The following is a 16,713-nucleotide window of genomic DNA, read 5'->3' as shown; positions in this document are numbered from 1 at the left end:
AGACAGAGGAGGAAAATGTAGAGAGGAGGGAGTGAAAGGATGCCAGGTCCGCAGGGGAGGCGAGTTTTCCTCCATTTCCGCTCGGCTGCCCGGAGCCCTGTTCTGTGAGCTCGCAATGAGTCGTCGAGCCACGGAGCGGGAGGGAGGACCGAGCCGGCCTGGAGGATAGGGGACATAGAGAGTCAAAGGATGCAGTAAGGGAGGAGAGGAGGGTTGAGGAGGCAGAATCAGGAGATAGGTTGGAGAAAGTTTGAGCAGAGGGAAGAGATGATAGGATGGAAGAGGAGAGAGTAGCGGGGGAGAGAGAGCGAAGGTTGGGACGGCGCGATACCATCCGAGTAGGGGCAGTGTGGGAAGTGTTGGATGAGAGCGAGAGGGAAAAGGATACAAGGTAGTGGTCGGAGACTTGGAGGGAGTTGCAATGAGGTTAGTGGAAGAACAGCATCTAGTAAAGATGAGGTCAAGCGTATTGCCTGCCTTGTGAGTAGGGGGAAGGTGAGAGGGTGAGGTCAAAAGAGGAGAGGAGTGGAAAGAAGGAGGCAGAGAGGAATGAGTCAAAGGTAGACGTGGGGAGGTTAAAGTCGCCCAGAACTGTGAGAGGTGAGCCGTCCTCAGGAAAGGAGCTTATCAAGGCATCAAGCTCATTGATGAACTCTCCGAGGGAACCTGGAGGGCGATAAATGATAAGGATGTTAAGCTTGAAAGGGCTGGTAACTGTGACAGCATGGAATTCAAAGGAGGCAATAGACAGATGGGTAAGGGGAGAAAGAGAGAAAGACCACTTGGGAGAGATGAGGATCCCGGTGCCACCACCCCGCTGACCAGAAGCTCTCGGGGTGTGCGAGAACACGTGGGCGGACGAGGAGAGAGCAGTAGGAGTAGCAGTGTTATCTGTGGTGATCCATGTTTCCGTCAGTGCCAAGAAGTCAAGGGACTGGAGGGAGGCATAGGCTGAGATGAACTCTGCCTTGTTGGCCGCAGATCGGCAGTTCCAGAGGCTACCGGAGACCTGGAACTCCACGTGGGTCGTACGCGCTGGGACCACCAGATTAGGGTGGTCGCGGCCACGCGGTGTGGAGCGTTTGTATATAGGGGAAACTGCAAAGTAGGCATCCCAAATGGTACCACATTAGCATTATATTCACCCACTCTATAGGGAATGGGTGCTCTTGGGACATGCCCTAATTGTGGGCTTGACAATCAGTTGTATAGAATAGTCTTGATTGATTAATTAATTAGTTTTACCCCAGTGATGTGCAGTCTTGAACGGGCTCTCCTCCGGAACAGCTTGCCAGCCGTGCGCCTGGCAGCAGTCTTGCCACTCCTCTCTGATAGGCCCTCATAGCCATCACTCAAACCCGAGGTCACGTCGGAGGCGTAGCTGTGAAGATGATTGGCGTGTTAGTACATTTTTCATTACCGCTGTAAAACCACAGGTGCATTTTATGTTGCAGTCATTTATGAGTTAATAACCATGCAATGAGGATGAAATAGAAATAACCACACGTCAAAATAGGAAACAGATCTAGACCGTTAAACATGCCAAATATACACTCACCGGACTATTTTTTAGGTACACCCCCCGTTCACGAAAATTAATGAATCAATCAATCAATCAAATGTATTTATAAAGCACATTTTAACTTACGCTGATTTCACAAATCGCTCCTACAAACAGTGAGTCATGTGGTCGTGGCTTGCTATATAAAGCAGACAGACAGGCATCGAGCCATTTAGTTACTGTTGGATTGAACGTTAGAATGGGCAAAACGAGTGACTAAAGTGACTTTGAGTTTGCTATGATTGTCAGTGCCAGGCACGCCACATCCAGTAACTCAGAAACAGCCTCTATCCTGGGCTTTTCAAGCACTACTGTGTGTAGGGTTTACCGAGAATGATGCTGTCACATCTACTCCCCCTCCTCCCCTCCGGCGTTCGACGTCACCGGTATACTAACCACCGGTCCTTTGATCCATCGTTACGCACACCTGGCATCCATCATTACGCGCACCTGCAGATCATTATGATACTCACTTGGACTCCATTACCGTCCTGATTATCTCCCCTTTATCTGTCACTCCCTTGGGTTCCTTCCGCAGTCGGTATTGTTCCTGTGTTCATGCATTGTCGCCACTGTTATGTTGTCTCGTTTCATGTTTGTTGTTTTCTTAAACGTTTTACCTGCACCTACTTCTCGACTCACAGCATCTCTGTTAAAGGTACCACAAAAAAAAACATCCAGTCAGTGGCAGTCCTGTGGGTGAAAACAGCTCATTGATGAGAAAGGTGGAAGGAGAATGGCAAGAATTGTGGAAGCAGGCGGGTCACAAACAGGCGGGTCACGAACAGACAAATAACGGCACAGTACGATAGTATCGTGCAGAATGGCATCTTGGAATGCACAACACGTTGATTCTTGTCATAGAATGGATATTGCAGCAGACGACCACACCAGGTTCCACTCCAATAAGCTAAAAAGAAGAAGAAGTGGTTCCAGCAGGCACGGAATCACCAACACTAGACAGTTGAGGAGTGGAAAAACATTTCTTGGAAAATGACAGCGAGTGTCCTTGAGTGGCCTGCTCAGTCCCCAGACCTCAACCCAATAGAACATCTTTGGGATGAGATGTTACGGGCTGTTCGCAGCATGAATGTACTGCCGCCTAATCTGCAGCAACTGCTTGATGCCATCGCGTCAGCATGGACCAACATCCCTGTTGAACATTTCTGACACATTGTAGAATGTTCTGGAGGCAAATGGGGGACCGACCCAGTGCTAGATGGGTGTACCTAATAAACTGGCCGGTGAGTGTATATGCCAAATAAAGCCTAATGTGAGGATATAGTAAACGTTAGTGTGCTATAATATTGGACACATCTCCGAAAGAAAACAATACAGTCATAAGAAAGGAACAACAAATCCATGTGTTCTATTCAGCAGTGGAGCATTTATGTAATGAAAATGTGTTACACAGCCTGGGAGAACATGCAGTAAAAAGCTTCATGGTTAGCTAATTGAGTCCCCTGGGTCTCTTAGAACCGTGGTCCCTGATTTATCCCTCCAGACATCCACTACTCCTCTGAGGCCAGCAAACATTTACAGACAGACGCTCTACTGGTTAGAAGATTCCACTGTGCTTTCTAACCATTCTCTAAAATTGGAATAACTTTTGGGTAACTTCAGTTCACAGCGGATAAAACTTGAACAAGGTATTGCCTAGACAGAATGGGCACCAGATGACAACACACATGTAAAGGACCTCACGATACTTGCTTAGCGAGTACCAGTTCCTCCTGATCTGGATCACACCAAGGATCGAACCCAGGACCTCTGCCTTGCTAGCACACGTGACCTCCTTCCGGAAGTGTCTTACCAGTCGCACGATGCAAAAAGCTGGCTAATCAGCGGTGCAAGTGGGGACACTTCAAGCTGAGGAGTAAGTTTCACACATCCCCATGTGCTACACATGCAGGACCATACAAACACCCGCACACACACACAGACCAGCCCCACCCCATTCAAGGCTCCACTACAGAGAAGAAAGCTGTTCTCCTCACATACCGCTTCATGAAAACACAGTTACCAGAAACATCTGATATGAAAGTAAAACAGAAACATCAGAGTCCATTGTGCTTCAATAAATAGACTACAGAGAGGCTGTTGATTCCCTCAGCTGGAGAGAGAGAGAGAGAGGCTGTTGATTCCCTCAGCTGGAGAGAGAGAGAGAGTCTGTTGATTCCCTCAGCTGGAGAGAGAGAGAGTCTGTTGATTCCCTCAGCTGGAGAGAGAGAGAGGCTGTTGATTCCCTCAGTTGGAGAGAGAGAGGCTGTTGATTCCCTCAGCTGGAGAGAGAGAGAGAGGCTGTTGATTCCCTCAGCTGGAGAGAGCGAGGCTGTTGATTCCCTCAGCTGGAGAGAGAGAGGCTGTTGATTCCCTCAGCTGGAGAGAGAGAGGCTGTTGATTCCCTCAGCTGGAGAGCGAGAGGCTGTTGATTCCCTCAGCTGGAGAGAGAGAGGCTGTTGATTCCCTCAGCTGGGGAGAGAGAGGCTGTTGATTCCCTCAGCTGGAGAGAGAGAGAGAGGCTGTTGATTCCCTCAGCTGGAGAGAGAGAGAGGCTGTTGATTCCCTCAGCTGGAGAGAGAGAGGCTGTTGATTCCCTCAGCTGGAGAGAGAGGCTGTTGTTTCCATCAGCTGGAAAGAGGGAATCGTGTGTCCATCATTTGGATAGAGACAGGCTGTCGTTTCCATGAGCTGGAGATAGAGGGGTTGTCATGTCCCTCTGCTGGAGAGAGAGACGGGCTGTCGTTTCCCTCTGCTGGAGAGAGAGACGGGCTGTCGTTTCCCTCAATGGGAGAGAGAGATGGGCTATCGTGTCCCTCAGCTGGAGAGAGAGGGGCGGTCATTTCCCTCAGCTTGAGAGAGGGGGCGTTCGTTTCCCTCAGCTGGAAAGAGACGGGCTGCCGTTTCCCTCAGCTGGAGAGAGAGGGGCAGTCATTTCCCTCAGCAGGAGAGAGAGGGGCGGTCATTTCCCTCAGCAGGAGAGAGAGGGGCTGTCATTTCCCTCAGCAGGAGAGAGAGGGGCTGTCATTTCCCTCAGCAGGAGAGAGAGGGGCTGTCATTTCCCTCAGCAGGAGAGAGAGGGGCAGTCATTTCCCTCAGCAGGAGAGAGAGGGGCTGTCATTTCCCTCAGCAGGAGAGGGAGGGGCGGTCATTTCCCTCAGCTGGAGAGAGCGGGGCGTTCGTTTCCTTCAGCTGAAGAAAGAGGGGTGGTCTTTTCCCTCAGGTGGAGAGAGGACGGCGGTCGTTTCCCGACAGCTGGAGAGTTGGGGGCGGTTGTTTCCCTCAGCTGAAGAGAGAGGGGCTGTCGTTTCCCTCAGCTGGATAGAGGGGCTGTCGTTTCTCTCAGCTAGAAAGAGACGGGCTGTTGTTTCTATCAGCTGGAGACAGAGAGAGCGAGAGAGAGGTTGTCGTTTCCCTCAGCTGGAGAGACAGGGGCAGTCATTTCCCTTGGCTGGAGAGAGAGAGAGGCGGTCGTTTCCCTCAGCTGGAGAGAGAGGGGTGGTTCTTTCCCTCAGCTGGAGATAGGGGCTGTTGTTTCCCTCAGCTAAAGAGAGAGGGGCTTTGTTTCCCTCAGCTGGAGAAAGAGGGGCTGTCGTTTCCCTCAGCTGGAGAGAGAGGGGCTGTCGATTCCCTTAGCTCAAGAGAGGGACTGGAGAGAGGATGTTGTTTCCCTCAGCTGGAGAGAGAGGGGCGGTCGTTTCCCTCACCTGGAGAAAGAGGGGCTGTCGTTTCCCTCAGCTGGAGAGAGGGGGGCGGTCGGTTCCCTGAGTGTTGTTTCTATCAGCTGGAGAGCGAGAGAGCGAGAGAGCGAGAGAGGGTGTTTTGTCTCTCAGTGGGAGAGAGGTGCTGTTATTTCACTCAGCTGGAGAGAGGGGCTGTTGTTTCCCTCAGCTAGAGAGAGAGGGGCTTCATTCCCCTCAGTTGGAGAGAGACAGAATGACGTTTCCCTGAGCTGGAGAGAGACAGAATGTTGTTTCCCTCAACTGGAGAGAGAGGGGCTGTCATTTCCCTCAGCTGGAGAGAGACAGAATGTTGTTTCCCTCAGCTGGAGAGAGAGGGCGGTCGTATCCCTCAGCAGGAGAGAGAGGGGCGGTCGTTTCCCTCAGCTGGAGCAAGAGGGGCGGTCGTTTTCCTAAGCTGGAGAGAGAGGGGTGGTCATTTCCCTCAGCTGGAGAGAGAGGGTTGTCATTTTCCTCAGCCGGAGAGAGAGGCGGTCATTTCCCTCAGCTGGGAGAGAGGGGCTGTCTTTTCCCTCAGATAGAGAGAGGGGCTGTCATTTCACTCAGCTAGAGAGAGGGGGTATCGTTTCCCTCAGCTGGGAGAGAGAGGGGGTATCGTTTCCCTCAGCAGGAGAGAGAGGGGGTATCGTTTCCCTCAGCTGGGAGAGAGAGGGGCTGTCGTTTCCCTCAGCTGGGAGAGAGAGGGGCTGTTGTTTCCCTCAGCTGGGAGAGAGAGGGGCTGTTGTTTCCCTCAGCTGGGAGAGAGAGGGGCTGTTGTTTCCCTCAGCTGGGAGAGAGAGGGGCTGTTGTTTCCCTCAGCTGGGAGAGAGAGGGGCTGTTGTTTCCCTCAGCTGGGAGAGAGAGGGGCTGTTGTTTCCCTCAGCTGGGAGAAAGAGGGGCTGTTGTTTCCCTCAGCTGGGAGAGAGAGGGGCTGTTGTTTCCCTCAGCTGGGAGAGAGGGGCTGTCGTTTCCCTCAGCCAGAGAGAAGGGCTGTTGTTTCCCTCAGCTGGGAGAGAGAGGGGCTGTTGTTTCCCTCAGCTGGGAGAGAGAGGGGCTGTCGTTTCCCTCAGCTAGAGAGACGGGCTGTCGTTTCCCTAAGCTGGGAGAAAGAGGGGCTGTTGTTTCCCTCAGGTGGAGAGAGAGGGTTGTCATTTTCCTCAGCCGGAGAGAGAGGCGGTCGTTTCCCTCAGCTGGGAGAGAGATGGGTTGTTGTTTCCCTCAGCTGGGAGAGAGGGGCTGTCTTTTCCCTCAGATAGAGAGAGGGGCTGTCATTTCACTCAGCTAGAGAGAGGGGGTATCGTTTCCCTCAGCTGGGAGAGAGGGGCTGTCTTTTCCCTCAGATAGAGAGAGGGGCTGTCATTTCACTCAGCTAGAGAGACGGGCTGTTGTTTCCCTCAGCTGGGAGAGAGAGAGGGGCTGTTGTTTCCCTCAGCTGGGAGAGAGAGGGGCTGTCGTTTCCCTCAGCCAGAGAGAAGGGCTGTTGTTTCCCTCAGCTGTCAGAGAGAGGGGCTGTCGTTTCCCTCAGCTAGAAAGACGGGCTGTCGTTTCCCTAAGCTGGGAGAAAGAGGGGCTGTTGTTTCCCTCAGGTGGGAGAGAGAGGGGCTGTCGTTTCCCTCAGCTGGGAGAGAGAGGGGCTGTTGTTTCCCTCAGCTAGAGAGAAGGGCTGTCGTTTCCCTCAGCTGGAGAGAGCGGGGCGTTCGTTTCCTTCAGCTGAAGAAAGAGGGGTGGTCGTTTCCCTCAGGTGGAGAGTTGGGGGCGGTTGTTTCCCTCAGCTGAAGAGAGAGGGGCTGTCGTTTCCCTCAGCTGGATAGAGGGGCTGTCGTTTCTCTCAGCTAGAAAGAGAAGGGCTGTTGTTTCTATCAGCTGGAGACAGAGAGAGCGAGAGAGAGGTTGTTGTTTCCCTCAGCTGGAGAGAGGCATTCGTTTCCCTCAGCCCTCAAGAGAGGGGCTGTCGTTTCCCTCAGCTGGAGAGACAGGGGCTGTTGTTTCCCTCAGCTAAAGAGAGAGGGACTTTGTTTCCCTCAGCTGGAGAAAGAGGGGCTGTCGTTTCCCTCAGCTGGAGAGAGAGGGGCTGTCGATTCCCTTAGCTCAAGAGAGGGACTGGAGAGAGGATGTCGTTTCCCTCAGCTGGAGAGAGAGAGGCGGTCGTTTCCCTCACCTGGAGAAAGAGGGGTGGTTGTTTCCCTCAGCTGGAGAGAGGGGCTGTTGTTTTCCTCAGCTAAAGAGAGAGGGGCTCTGTTTACCTCAGCTGGAGAAAGAAGGGCTGTTGTTTCCCTCAGCTGGAGAGAGAGGGGCTGTCGATTCCCTTAGCTCGAGAGAGGGGCTGGAGAGAGGATGACGTTTCCCTCGGCTGGAGAGAGGGGGGCATTATTTTCCGTCAACTGGAGAGAGAGGGGCTGTCGTTTCCCTCAGCTGGAGAGAGGGGGGGCGGTCGGTTCCCTGAGTGTTGTTTCTATCAGCTGGAGAGCGAGAGAGCGAGAGAGGGTGTTTTGTCTCTCAGTGGGAGAGAGGTGCTGTTATTTCACTCAGCTGGAGAGAGGGGCTGTTGTTTCCCTCAGCTAGAGAGAGAGGGGCTTCATTCCCCTCAGTTGGAGAGAGACAGAATGACGTTTCCCTGAGCTGGAGAGAGACAGAATGTTGTTTCCCTCAACTGGAGAGAGAGGGGCTGTCATTTCCCTCAGCTGGAGAGAGACAGAATGTTGTTTCCCTCAGCTGGAGAAAGAGGGCGGTCGTATCCCTCAGCAGGAGAGAGAGGGACAGTCGTTTCCCTCAGCTGGAGCAAGAGGGGCGGTCGTTTTCCTCAGCTGGAGAGAGAGGGGTGGTCATTTCCCTCAGCTGGAGAGAGAGGGTTGTCATTTTCCACAGCCGGAGAGAGAGGCGGTCGTTTCCCTCAGCTGGGAGAGAGATGGGTTGTTGTTTCCCTCAGCTGGGAGAGAGGGGCTGTCTTTTCCCTCAGCTAGAGAGAGGGGCTGTCGTTTCACTCAGCAGGAGAGAGAGGGGCTGTCGTTTCACTCAGCAGGAGAGAGAGGGGGTATCGTTTCCCTCAGCTGGGAGAGAGAGGGGGTATCGTTTCCCTCAGCAGGAGAGAGAGGGGGTATCGTTTCCCTCAGCTGGGAGAGAGAGGGGCTGTCGTTTCCCTCAGCTTGAGAGACGGGCTGTTGTTTCCCTCAGCTGGGAGAGAGAGGGGCTGTTGTTTCCCTCAGCTGGGGAGAGAGGGGCTGTTGTTTCCCTCAGCTGGGAGAGAGAGGGGCTGTTGTTTCCCTCAGCTGGGAGAGAGAGGGGCTGTTGTTTCCCTCAGCTGGGAGAGAGAGGGGCTGTCGTTTCCCTCAGCCAGAGAGAAGGGCTGTTGCTTCCCTCAGCTGGGAGAGAGAGGGGCTGTTGTTTCCCTCAGCTGGGAGAGAGAGGGGCTGTCGTTTCCCTCAGCTAGAGAGACGGGCTGTCGTTTCCCTAAACTGGGAGAGAGAGGGGCTGTCGTTTCCCTCAGCTAGAGAGACGGGCTGTCGTTTCCCTCAGCTTGAGAGACGGGCTGTTGTTTCCCTCAGCTGGGAGAGAGAGGGGCAGTTGTTTCCCTCAGCTGGGAGAGAGAGGGGCTGTCGTTTCCCTCAGCTAGAGAGACGGGCTGTCGTTTCCCTAAGCTGGGAGAGAGAGGGGCTGTCGTTTCCCTCAGCTAGAGAGACGGGCTGTCGTTTCCCTCAGCTGGGAGAGAGAGGGGCTGTCGTTTCCCTCAGCTAGAGAGACGGGCTGTCGTTTCCCTCAGCTTGAGAGAGGGGCTGTCGTTTCCCTCAGCTAGAGAGACGGGCTGTCGTTTCCCTCAGCTAGAGAGACGGGCTGTCGTTTCCCTAAGCTGGGAGAAAGAGGGGCTGTTGTTTCCCTCAGGTGGGAGAGAGAGGGGCTGTCGTTTCCCTCAGCTGGGAGAGAGAGGGGCTGTTGTTTCCCTCAGCTAGAGAGAAGGGCTGTCGTTTCCCTCAGCTGGGAGAGAGAGGGGCTGTCATTTCCCTCAACTAGAGAGAAGGGCTGTCGTTTCCCTCAGCTGGGAGAGAGAGGGGCTGTCATTTCCCTCAGCTAGAGAGAAGGGCTGTCGTTTCCCTCAGCTGGGAGAAAGAGGGGCTGTTGTTTCCCTCAGGTGGGAGAGAGAGGGGCTGTCGTTTCCCTCAGCTGGAGAGACAGGGGCTGTTGTTTCCCTCAGCTAAAGAGAGAGGGACTTTGTTTCCCTCAGCTGGAGAAAGAGGGGCTGTCGTTTCCCTCAGCTGGAGAGAGAGGGGCTGTCGATTCCCTTAGCTCAAGAGAGGGACTGGAGAGAGGATGTCGTTTCCCTCAGCTGAGAGAGAGAGGCGGTCGTTTCCCTCACCTGGAGAAAGAGGGGTGGTTGTTTCCCTCAGCTGGAGAGAGGGGCTGTTGTTTTCCTCAGCTAAAGAGAGAGGGGCTCTGTTTACCTCAGCTGGAGAAAGAAGGGCTGTTGTTTCCCTCAGCTGGAGAGAGAGGGGCTGTCGATTCCCTTAGCTCGAGAGAGGGGCTGGAGAGAGGATGACGTTTCCCTCGGCTGGAGAGAGGGGGGCATTATTTTCCGTCAACTGGAGAGAGAGGGGCTGTCGTTTCCCTCAGCTGGAGAGAGGGGGGGCGGTCGGTTCCCTGAGTGTTGTTTCTATCAGCTGGAGAGCGAGAGAGCGAGAGAGGGTGTTTTGTCTCTCAGTGGGAGAGAGGTGCTGTTATTTCACTCAGCTGGAGAGAGGGGCTGTTGTTTCCCTCAGCTAGAGAGAGAGGGGCTTCATTCCCCTCAGTTGGAGAGAGACAGAATGACGTTTCCCTGAGCTGGAGAGAGACAGAATGTTGTTTCCCTCAACTGGAGAGAGAGGGGCTGTCATTTCCCTCAGCTGGAGAGAGACAGAATGTTGTTTCCCTCAGCTGGAGAAAGAGGGCGGTCGTATCCCTCAGCAGGAGAGAGAGGGACAGTCGTTTCCCTCAGCTGGAGCAAGAGGGGCGGTCGTTTTCCTCAGCTGGAGAGAGAGGGGTGGTCATTTCCCTCAGCTGGAGAGAGAGGGTTGTCATTTTCCACAGCCGGAGAGAGAGGCGGTCGTTTCCCTCAGCTGGGAGAGAGATGGGTTGTTGTTTCCCTCAGCTGGGAGAGAGGGGCTGTCTTTTCCCTCAGCTAGAGAGAGGGGCTGTCGTTTCACTCAGCAGGAGAGAGAGGGGCTGTCGTTTCACTCAGCAGGAGAGAGAGGGGGTATCGTTTCCCTCAGCTGGGAGAGAGAGGGGGTATCGTTTCCCTCAGCAGGAGAGAGAGGGGGTATCGTTTCCCTCAGCTGGGAGAGAGAGGGGCTGTCGTTTCCCTCAGCTTGAGAGACGGGCTGTTGTTTCCCTCAGCTGGGAGAGAGAGGGGCTGTTGTTTCCCTCAGCTGGGAGAGAGAGGGGCTGTTGTTTCCCTCAGCTGGGAGAGAGAGGGGCTGTTGTTTCCCTCAGCTGGGAGAGAGAGGGGCTGTTGTTTCCCTCAGCTGGGAGAGAGAGGGGCTGTCGTTTCCCTCAGCCAGAGAGAAGGGCTGTTGCTTCCCTCAGCTGGGAGAGAGAGGGGCTGTTGTTTCCCTCAGCTGGGAGAGAGAGGGGCTGTCGTTTCCCTCAGCTAGAGAGACGGGCTGTCGTTTCCCTAAGCTGGGAGAGAGAGGGGCTGTCGTTTCCCTCAGCTAGAGAGACGGGCTGTCGTTTCCCTCAGCTGGGAGAGAGAGGGGCTGTTGTTTCCCTCAGCTGGGAGAGAGAGGGGCTGTTGTTTCCCTCAGCTGGGAGAGAGAGGGGCTGTTGTTTCCCTCAGCTGGGAGAGAGAGGGGCTGTTGTTTCCCTCAGCTGGGAGAGAGAGGGGCTGTCGTTTCCCTCAGCCAGAGAGAAGGGCTGTTGCTTCCCTCAGCTGGGAGAGAGAGGGGCTGTTGTTTCCCTCAGCTGGGAGAGAGAGGGGCTGTCGTTTCCCTCAGCTAGAGAGACGGGCTGTCGTTTCCCTAAACTGGGAGAGAGAGGGGCTGTCGTTTCCCTCAGCTAGAGAGACGGGCTGTCGTTTCCCTCAGCTTGAGAGACGGGCTGTTGTTTCCCTCAGCTGGGAGAGAGAGGGGCAGTTGTTTCCCTCAGCTGGGAGAGAGAGGGGCTGTCGTTTCCCTCAGCTAGAGAGACGGGCTGTCGTTTCCCCTAAGCTGGGAGAGAGAGGGGCTGTCGTTTCCCTCAGCTAGAGAGACGGGCTGTCGTTTCCCTCAGCTGGGAGAGAGAGGGGCTGTCGTTTCCCTCAGCTAGAGAGACGGGCTGTCGTTTCCCTCAGCTTGAGAGAGGGGCTGTCGTTTCCCTCAGCTAGAGAGACGGGCTGTCGTTTCCCTCAGCTAGAGAGACGGGCTGTCGTTTCCCTAAGCTGGGAGAAAGAGGGGCTGTTGTTTCCCTCAGGTGGGAGAGAGAGGGGCTGTCGTTTCCCTCAGCTGGGAGAGAGAGGGGCTGTTGTTTCCCTCAGCTAGAGAGAAGGGCTGTCGTTTCCCTCAGCTGGGAGAGAGAGGGGCTGTCATTTCCCTCAACTAGAGAGAAGGGCTGTCGTTTCCCTCAGCTGGGAGAGAGAGGGGCTGTCATTTCCCTCAGCTAGAGAGAAGGGCTGTCGTTTCCCTCAGCTGGGAGAAAGAGGGGCTGTTGTTTCCCTCAGGTGGGAGAGAGAGGGGCTGTCGTTTCCCTCAGCTGGAGAGACAGGGGCTGTTGTTTCCCTCAGCTAAAGAGAGAGGGACTTTGTTTCCCTCAGCTGGAGAAAGAGGGGCTGTCGTTTCCCTCAGCTGGAGAGAGAGGGGCTGTCGATTCCCTTAGCTCAAGAGAGGGACTGGAGAGAGGATGTCGTTTCCCTCAGCTGGAGAGAGAGAGGCGGTCGTTTCCCTCACCTGGAGAAAGAGGGGTGGTTGTTTCCCTCAGCTGGAGAGAGGGGCTGTTGTTTTCCTCAGCTAAAGAGAGAGGGGCTCTGTTTACCTCAGCTGGAGAAAGAAGGGCTGTTGTTTCCCTCAGCTGGAGAGAGAGGGGCTGTCGATTCCCTTAGCTCGAGAGAGGGGCTGAGAGAGGATGACGTTTCCCTCGGCTGGAGAGAGGGGGCATTATTTTCCGTCAACTGGAGAGAGAGGGGCTGTCGTTTCCCTCAGCTGGAGAGAGGGGGGGCGGTCGGTTCCCTGAGTGTTGTTTCTATCAGCTGGAGAGCGAGAGAGCGAGAGAGGGTGTTTTGTCTCTCAGTGGGAGAGAGGTGCTGTTATTTCACTCAGCTGGAGAGAGGGGCTGTTGTTTCCCTCAGCTAGAGAGAGAGGGGCTTCATTCCCCTCAGTTGGAGAGAGACAGAATGACGTTTCCCTGAGCTGGAGAGAGACAGAATGTTGTTTCCCTCAACTGGAGAGAGAGGGGCTGTCATTTCCCTCAGCTGGAGAGAGACAGAATGTTGTTTCCCTCAGCTGGAGAAAGAGGGCGGTCGTATCCCTCAGCAGGAGAGAGAAGGGCAGTCGTTTCCCTCAGCTGGAGCAAGAGGGGCGGTCGTTTTCCTCAGCTGAGAGAGAGGGGTGGTCATTTCCCTCAGCTGGAGAGAGAGGGTTGTCATTTTCCACAGCCGGAGAGAGAGGCGGTCGTTTCCCGCAGCTGGGAGAGAGATGGGTTGTTGTTTCCCTCAGCTGGGAGAGAGGGGCTGTCTTTTCCCTCAGCTAGAGAGAGGGGCCGTCGTTTCACACAGCAGGAGCGAGAGGGGCGGTCGTTTCACTCAGCAGGAGAGAGAGGGGGTATCGTTTCCCTCAGCTGGGAGAGAGAGGGGGTATCGTTTCCCTCAGCAGGAGAGAGAGGGGGTATCGTTTCCCTCAGCTGGGAGAGAGAGGGGCTGTCGTTTCCCTCAGCTTGAGAGACGGGCTGTTGTTTCCCTCAGCTGGGAGAGAGAGGGGCTGTTGTTTCCCTCAGCTGGGGAGAGAGGGGCTGTTGTTTCCCTCAGCTGGGAGAGAGAGGGGCTGTTGTTTCCCTCAGCTGGGAGAGAGAGGGGCTGTTGTTTCCCTCAGCTGGGAGAGAGAGGGGCTGTCGTTTCCCTCAGCCAGAGAGAAGGGCTGTTGCTTCCCTCAGCTGGGAGAGAGAGGGGCTGTTGTTTCCCTCAGCTGGGAGAGAGAGGGGCTGTCGTTTCCCTCAGCTAGAGAGACGGGCTGTCGTTTCCCTAAGCTGGGAGAGAGAGGGGCTGTCGTTTCCCTCAGCTAGAGAGACGGGCTGTCGTTTCCCTCAGCTTGAGAGACGGGCTGTTGTTTCCCTCAGCTGGGAGAGAGAGGGGCAGTTGTTTCCCTCAGCTGGGAGAGAGAGGGGCTGTCGTTTCCCTCAGCTAGAGAGACGGGCTGTCGTTTCCCTAAGCTGGGAGAGAGAGGGGCTGTCGTTTCCCTCAGCTAGAGAGACGGGCTGTCGTTTCCCTCAGCTGGGAGAGAGAGGGGCTGTCGTTTCCCTCAGCTAGAGAGACGGGCTGTCGTTTCCCTCAGCTTGAGAGAGGGGCTGTCGTTTCCCTCAGCTAGAGAGACGGGCTGTCGTTTCCCTCAGCTAGAGAGACGGGCTGTCGTTTCCCTAAGCTGGGAGAAAGAGGGGCTGTTGTTTCCCTCAGGTGGGAGAGAGAGGGGCTGTCGTTTCCCTCAGCTGGGAGAGAGAGGGGCTGTTGTTTCCCTCAGCTAGAGAGAAGGGCTGTCGTTTCCCTCAGCTGGGAGAGAGAGGGGCTGTCATTTCCCTCAACTAGAGAGAAGGGCTGTCGTTTCCCTCAGCTGGGAGAGAGAGGGGCTGTCATTTCCCTCAGCTAGAGAGAAGGGCTGTCGTTTCCCTCAGCTGGGAGAGAGAGGGGCTGTCATTTCCCTCAGCTAGAGAGAAGGGCTGTCGTTTCCCTCAGCTGGGAGAGAGAGGGGCTGTCATTTCCCTCAGCTAGAGAGAAGGGCTGTCGTTTCCCTCAGCTGGGAGAGAGAGGGGCTGTCATTTCCCTCAGCTAGAGAGGGGCTGTTAAGAACCTCAGGTCAGTCTGCTGTTTGGACACAGATGTGTACAGAGGCGTATGAAGCATAGAGGTTAGATGGTCCAGTAGGAACTTGACAACTGGTGGCCTGTTTATCTCGGATTCCACTGCTGTTGGAAGCAGATCAGCATTGACTGACCCTGTGCCTCTCAATGTGTGTGTATGCGTGCATGTGCGTGCGTGCGTGCGCATTTGTGTGTGTGTGTGTGTGTGTGTGTGTGTGTGTGTGTGTGTGTGTGTGTGTGTGTGTGTGTGTGTGTGTGTGTGTGTGTGTGTGTGTGTGTGTGTGTGTGTGTGTGTGTGTGTTTGTGTATTTGTGTGTCTGGTCTGGTGGATGGGAAAGGCAAGACATGAATTTCTCTTTCTAGCAAAAATGGACAATAAAGTATCTATTCTAGGGAAGAGGCTGAGGAATGTACCTGTCCACAGGTGAGTTGAAGTCGCTGGTAGAGTGTCCTCCAGAATGGCCATGCTCCATATTACCCAATACTGCAATAATCTACAAACAGGACAAGGGAGAGGGAACAGTCAGGAAGAGGGAACAGACACATAGTGTATTATGGTCATTCAAAAATACAATTGTATTAATGTACAGTTCAGGTAGAGTTACTCGTCATCATCATAGCTAGCTAGCTATTTGTCCCATGTACACACCGAGGGGAAGCGGAGGCCTGGGATGGAGTGGTGCTGAGGGTATCTGTTGGGGGCGGTAGTCCCAGTCCCAGTGTTTTGGGTCAGGGTGGGAGGGGTCAGGGTTGACCAGTTGAGGCTGACAGCTATCTCCAGGGGATCCTGGAGGCCAGAGGAGCTGAGATAACCGTCTGTCTCGCAGTCAGCTGTTACAACAAACACATCTGACATCAGCCATGAGCATGTGACTGACCAGGCATGAGACATCAGCCATGAGCATGTGACTGACCAGGCATGAGACATCAGCCATGAGCATGTGACTGACCAGGCATGAGACATCAGCCATGAGCATGTGACTGACCAGGCATGAGACATCAGCCATGAGCATGTGACTGACCAGGCATGAGATATCAGCCATGAGCATGTGACTGACCAGGCATGAGACATCAGCCATGAGCATGTGACTGACCAGGCATGAGACATCAGCCATGAGCATGTGACTGACCAGGCATGAGACATCAGCCATGAGCATGTGACTGACCAGGCAGGGCCGCACTCACTGACTAACTGACACAGACGCACTCACACAAAGGATTGCATGCACTCACACACCCACACAGTCACTCACATACACATGCATGCATGCATACACACACACACACACAGAGAGGGCTCAGAGGATTCCTTATAGATTAACATCATGGTCAGGACATAATGATGAATGTGGAAGATACTTAAACTAGATTAACTGGAACTATTATTATAGGAATCGACCACACAGAGGGTTCTGATTGTCTCTGCTGGTCACTAGAAAACATTTGAGGACAATCACACACACGCGCACACGTGCACACACACGCGCACACGCACACGCACACACACACACGCACGCACGCACGCACGCACGCACGCACGCACGCACACACACACACACACACACACACACACACACACACACACACACACAACTGGTGAGGTACACTGTAAGACCATCGGGGACTGAATAATTAAGTTATCCTCCTTTCTTTCAGGGTCTCCCACATGTAGATCTAGTCAGGGCCATTCAGCACTACAACAGTTATGAAACCAACAGTTATGAAAGCAATGAGCCCTGGTCAAAAGTAGTGCACTATATAGGGACTAGGGTGCCTTTCGGGACAGAGCCACAGCCTAAATTGGCTAAAGGTTAAGTTAAGTGTTCTCACAGTTGGCCGAGGAGCAGCTGGTGTGGTGGACCTGGAAGTGCTGGTGCTGGTCTGCCTCTGGTTCCTCAGGTTCATGGATGAAGCTGGCGTTGATGCCCGAGTCCAGAGAGCTGTTGACGGGGGACACGGTGGGGGTCAGCGGGTTCGGGGAGGGGTGATCCTGGCTCTGGGCCGGGGTGGGGGCATGGACGCCTATGGGGCTCTGATGGGGCTTTGATGGAGACCTGTTGATTTTCAGGGAGGGAGGCTGCAGTGCAGGCTTGGGCTCCTCCTCTTCCTGCTTCTTCTTCTCTGCGAGGCGGCGCAGTTTGTCACGCTGGCGCTTGATGACGTTGATGCGGTCCCGAATGGCCTTGGCCACAAGCTTGAAGTCGGCCTCGCACACGAAGCCCAGCACTACCTGGGAGAAGGGATGTAGCAGAGTCAGGACTTAATACTGATACAAACAGGGAACACATCACGGTCCATGAACTACCACTGTCTGTGTAAATAATAATGCATAGAGGTCTGATGTACTTCCTGACCGTGCTGTTCTGTACTGTACAGATGTAGGATCTTAATTTGAGACAGTTTGCTACAGCAGGAAAATAATCCTACAGCAAC

At 54.3% G+C, this 16,713-nt stretch overlaps 1 protein-coding gene across 2 annotated transcripts in view; it reads right to left on the bottom strand.

The window, feature by feature from the left end:
* LOC118377152 (serine/threonine-protein kinase WNK4-like) overlaps positions 1-16,713 on the bottom strand; it is a 126,269-nt gene that overhangs the window by 35,682 nt on the left and 73,874 nt on the right. For both annotated transcript variants that reach the window (XM_052471270.1, XM_052471276.1), the window contains exons 8-11: positions 16,111-16,510; positions 14,930-15,111; positions 14,695-14,774; positions 1,246-1,381 (exon numbers count right to left, since the gene is read on the bottom strand). In XM_052471270.1, coding sequence (XP_052327230.1) covers positions 1,246-1,381; positions 14,695-14,774; positions 14,930-15,111; positions 16,111-16,510 — 798 coding nt within the window. The remainder of the gene's footprint in view (positions 1-1,245; positions 1,382-14,694; positions 14,775-14,929; positions 15,112-16,110; positions 16,511-16,713) is intronic.

Source organism: Oncorhynchus keta, chromosome 2, assembly GCF_023373465.1.
Source record: "Oncorhynchus keta strain PuntledgeMale-10-30-2019 chromosome 2, Oket_V2, whole genome shotgun sequence".
Classification (NCBI taxonomy): domain Eukaryota; kingdom Metazoa; phylum Chordata; class Actinopteri; order Salmoniformes; family Salmonidae; genus Oncorhynchus; species Oncorhynchus keta.
The sequence above is the reverse complement of the archived record's forward strand: the minus strand, read 5'-3'. Positions and strand labels throughout refer to the sequence as shown.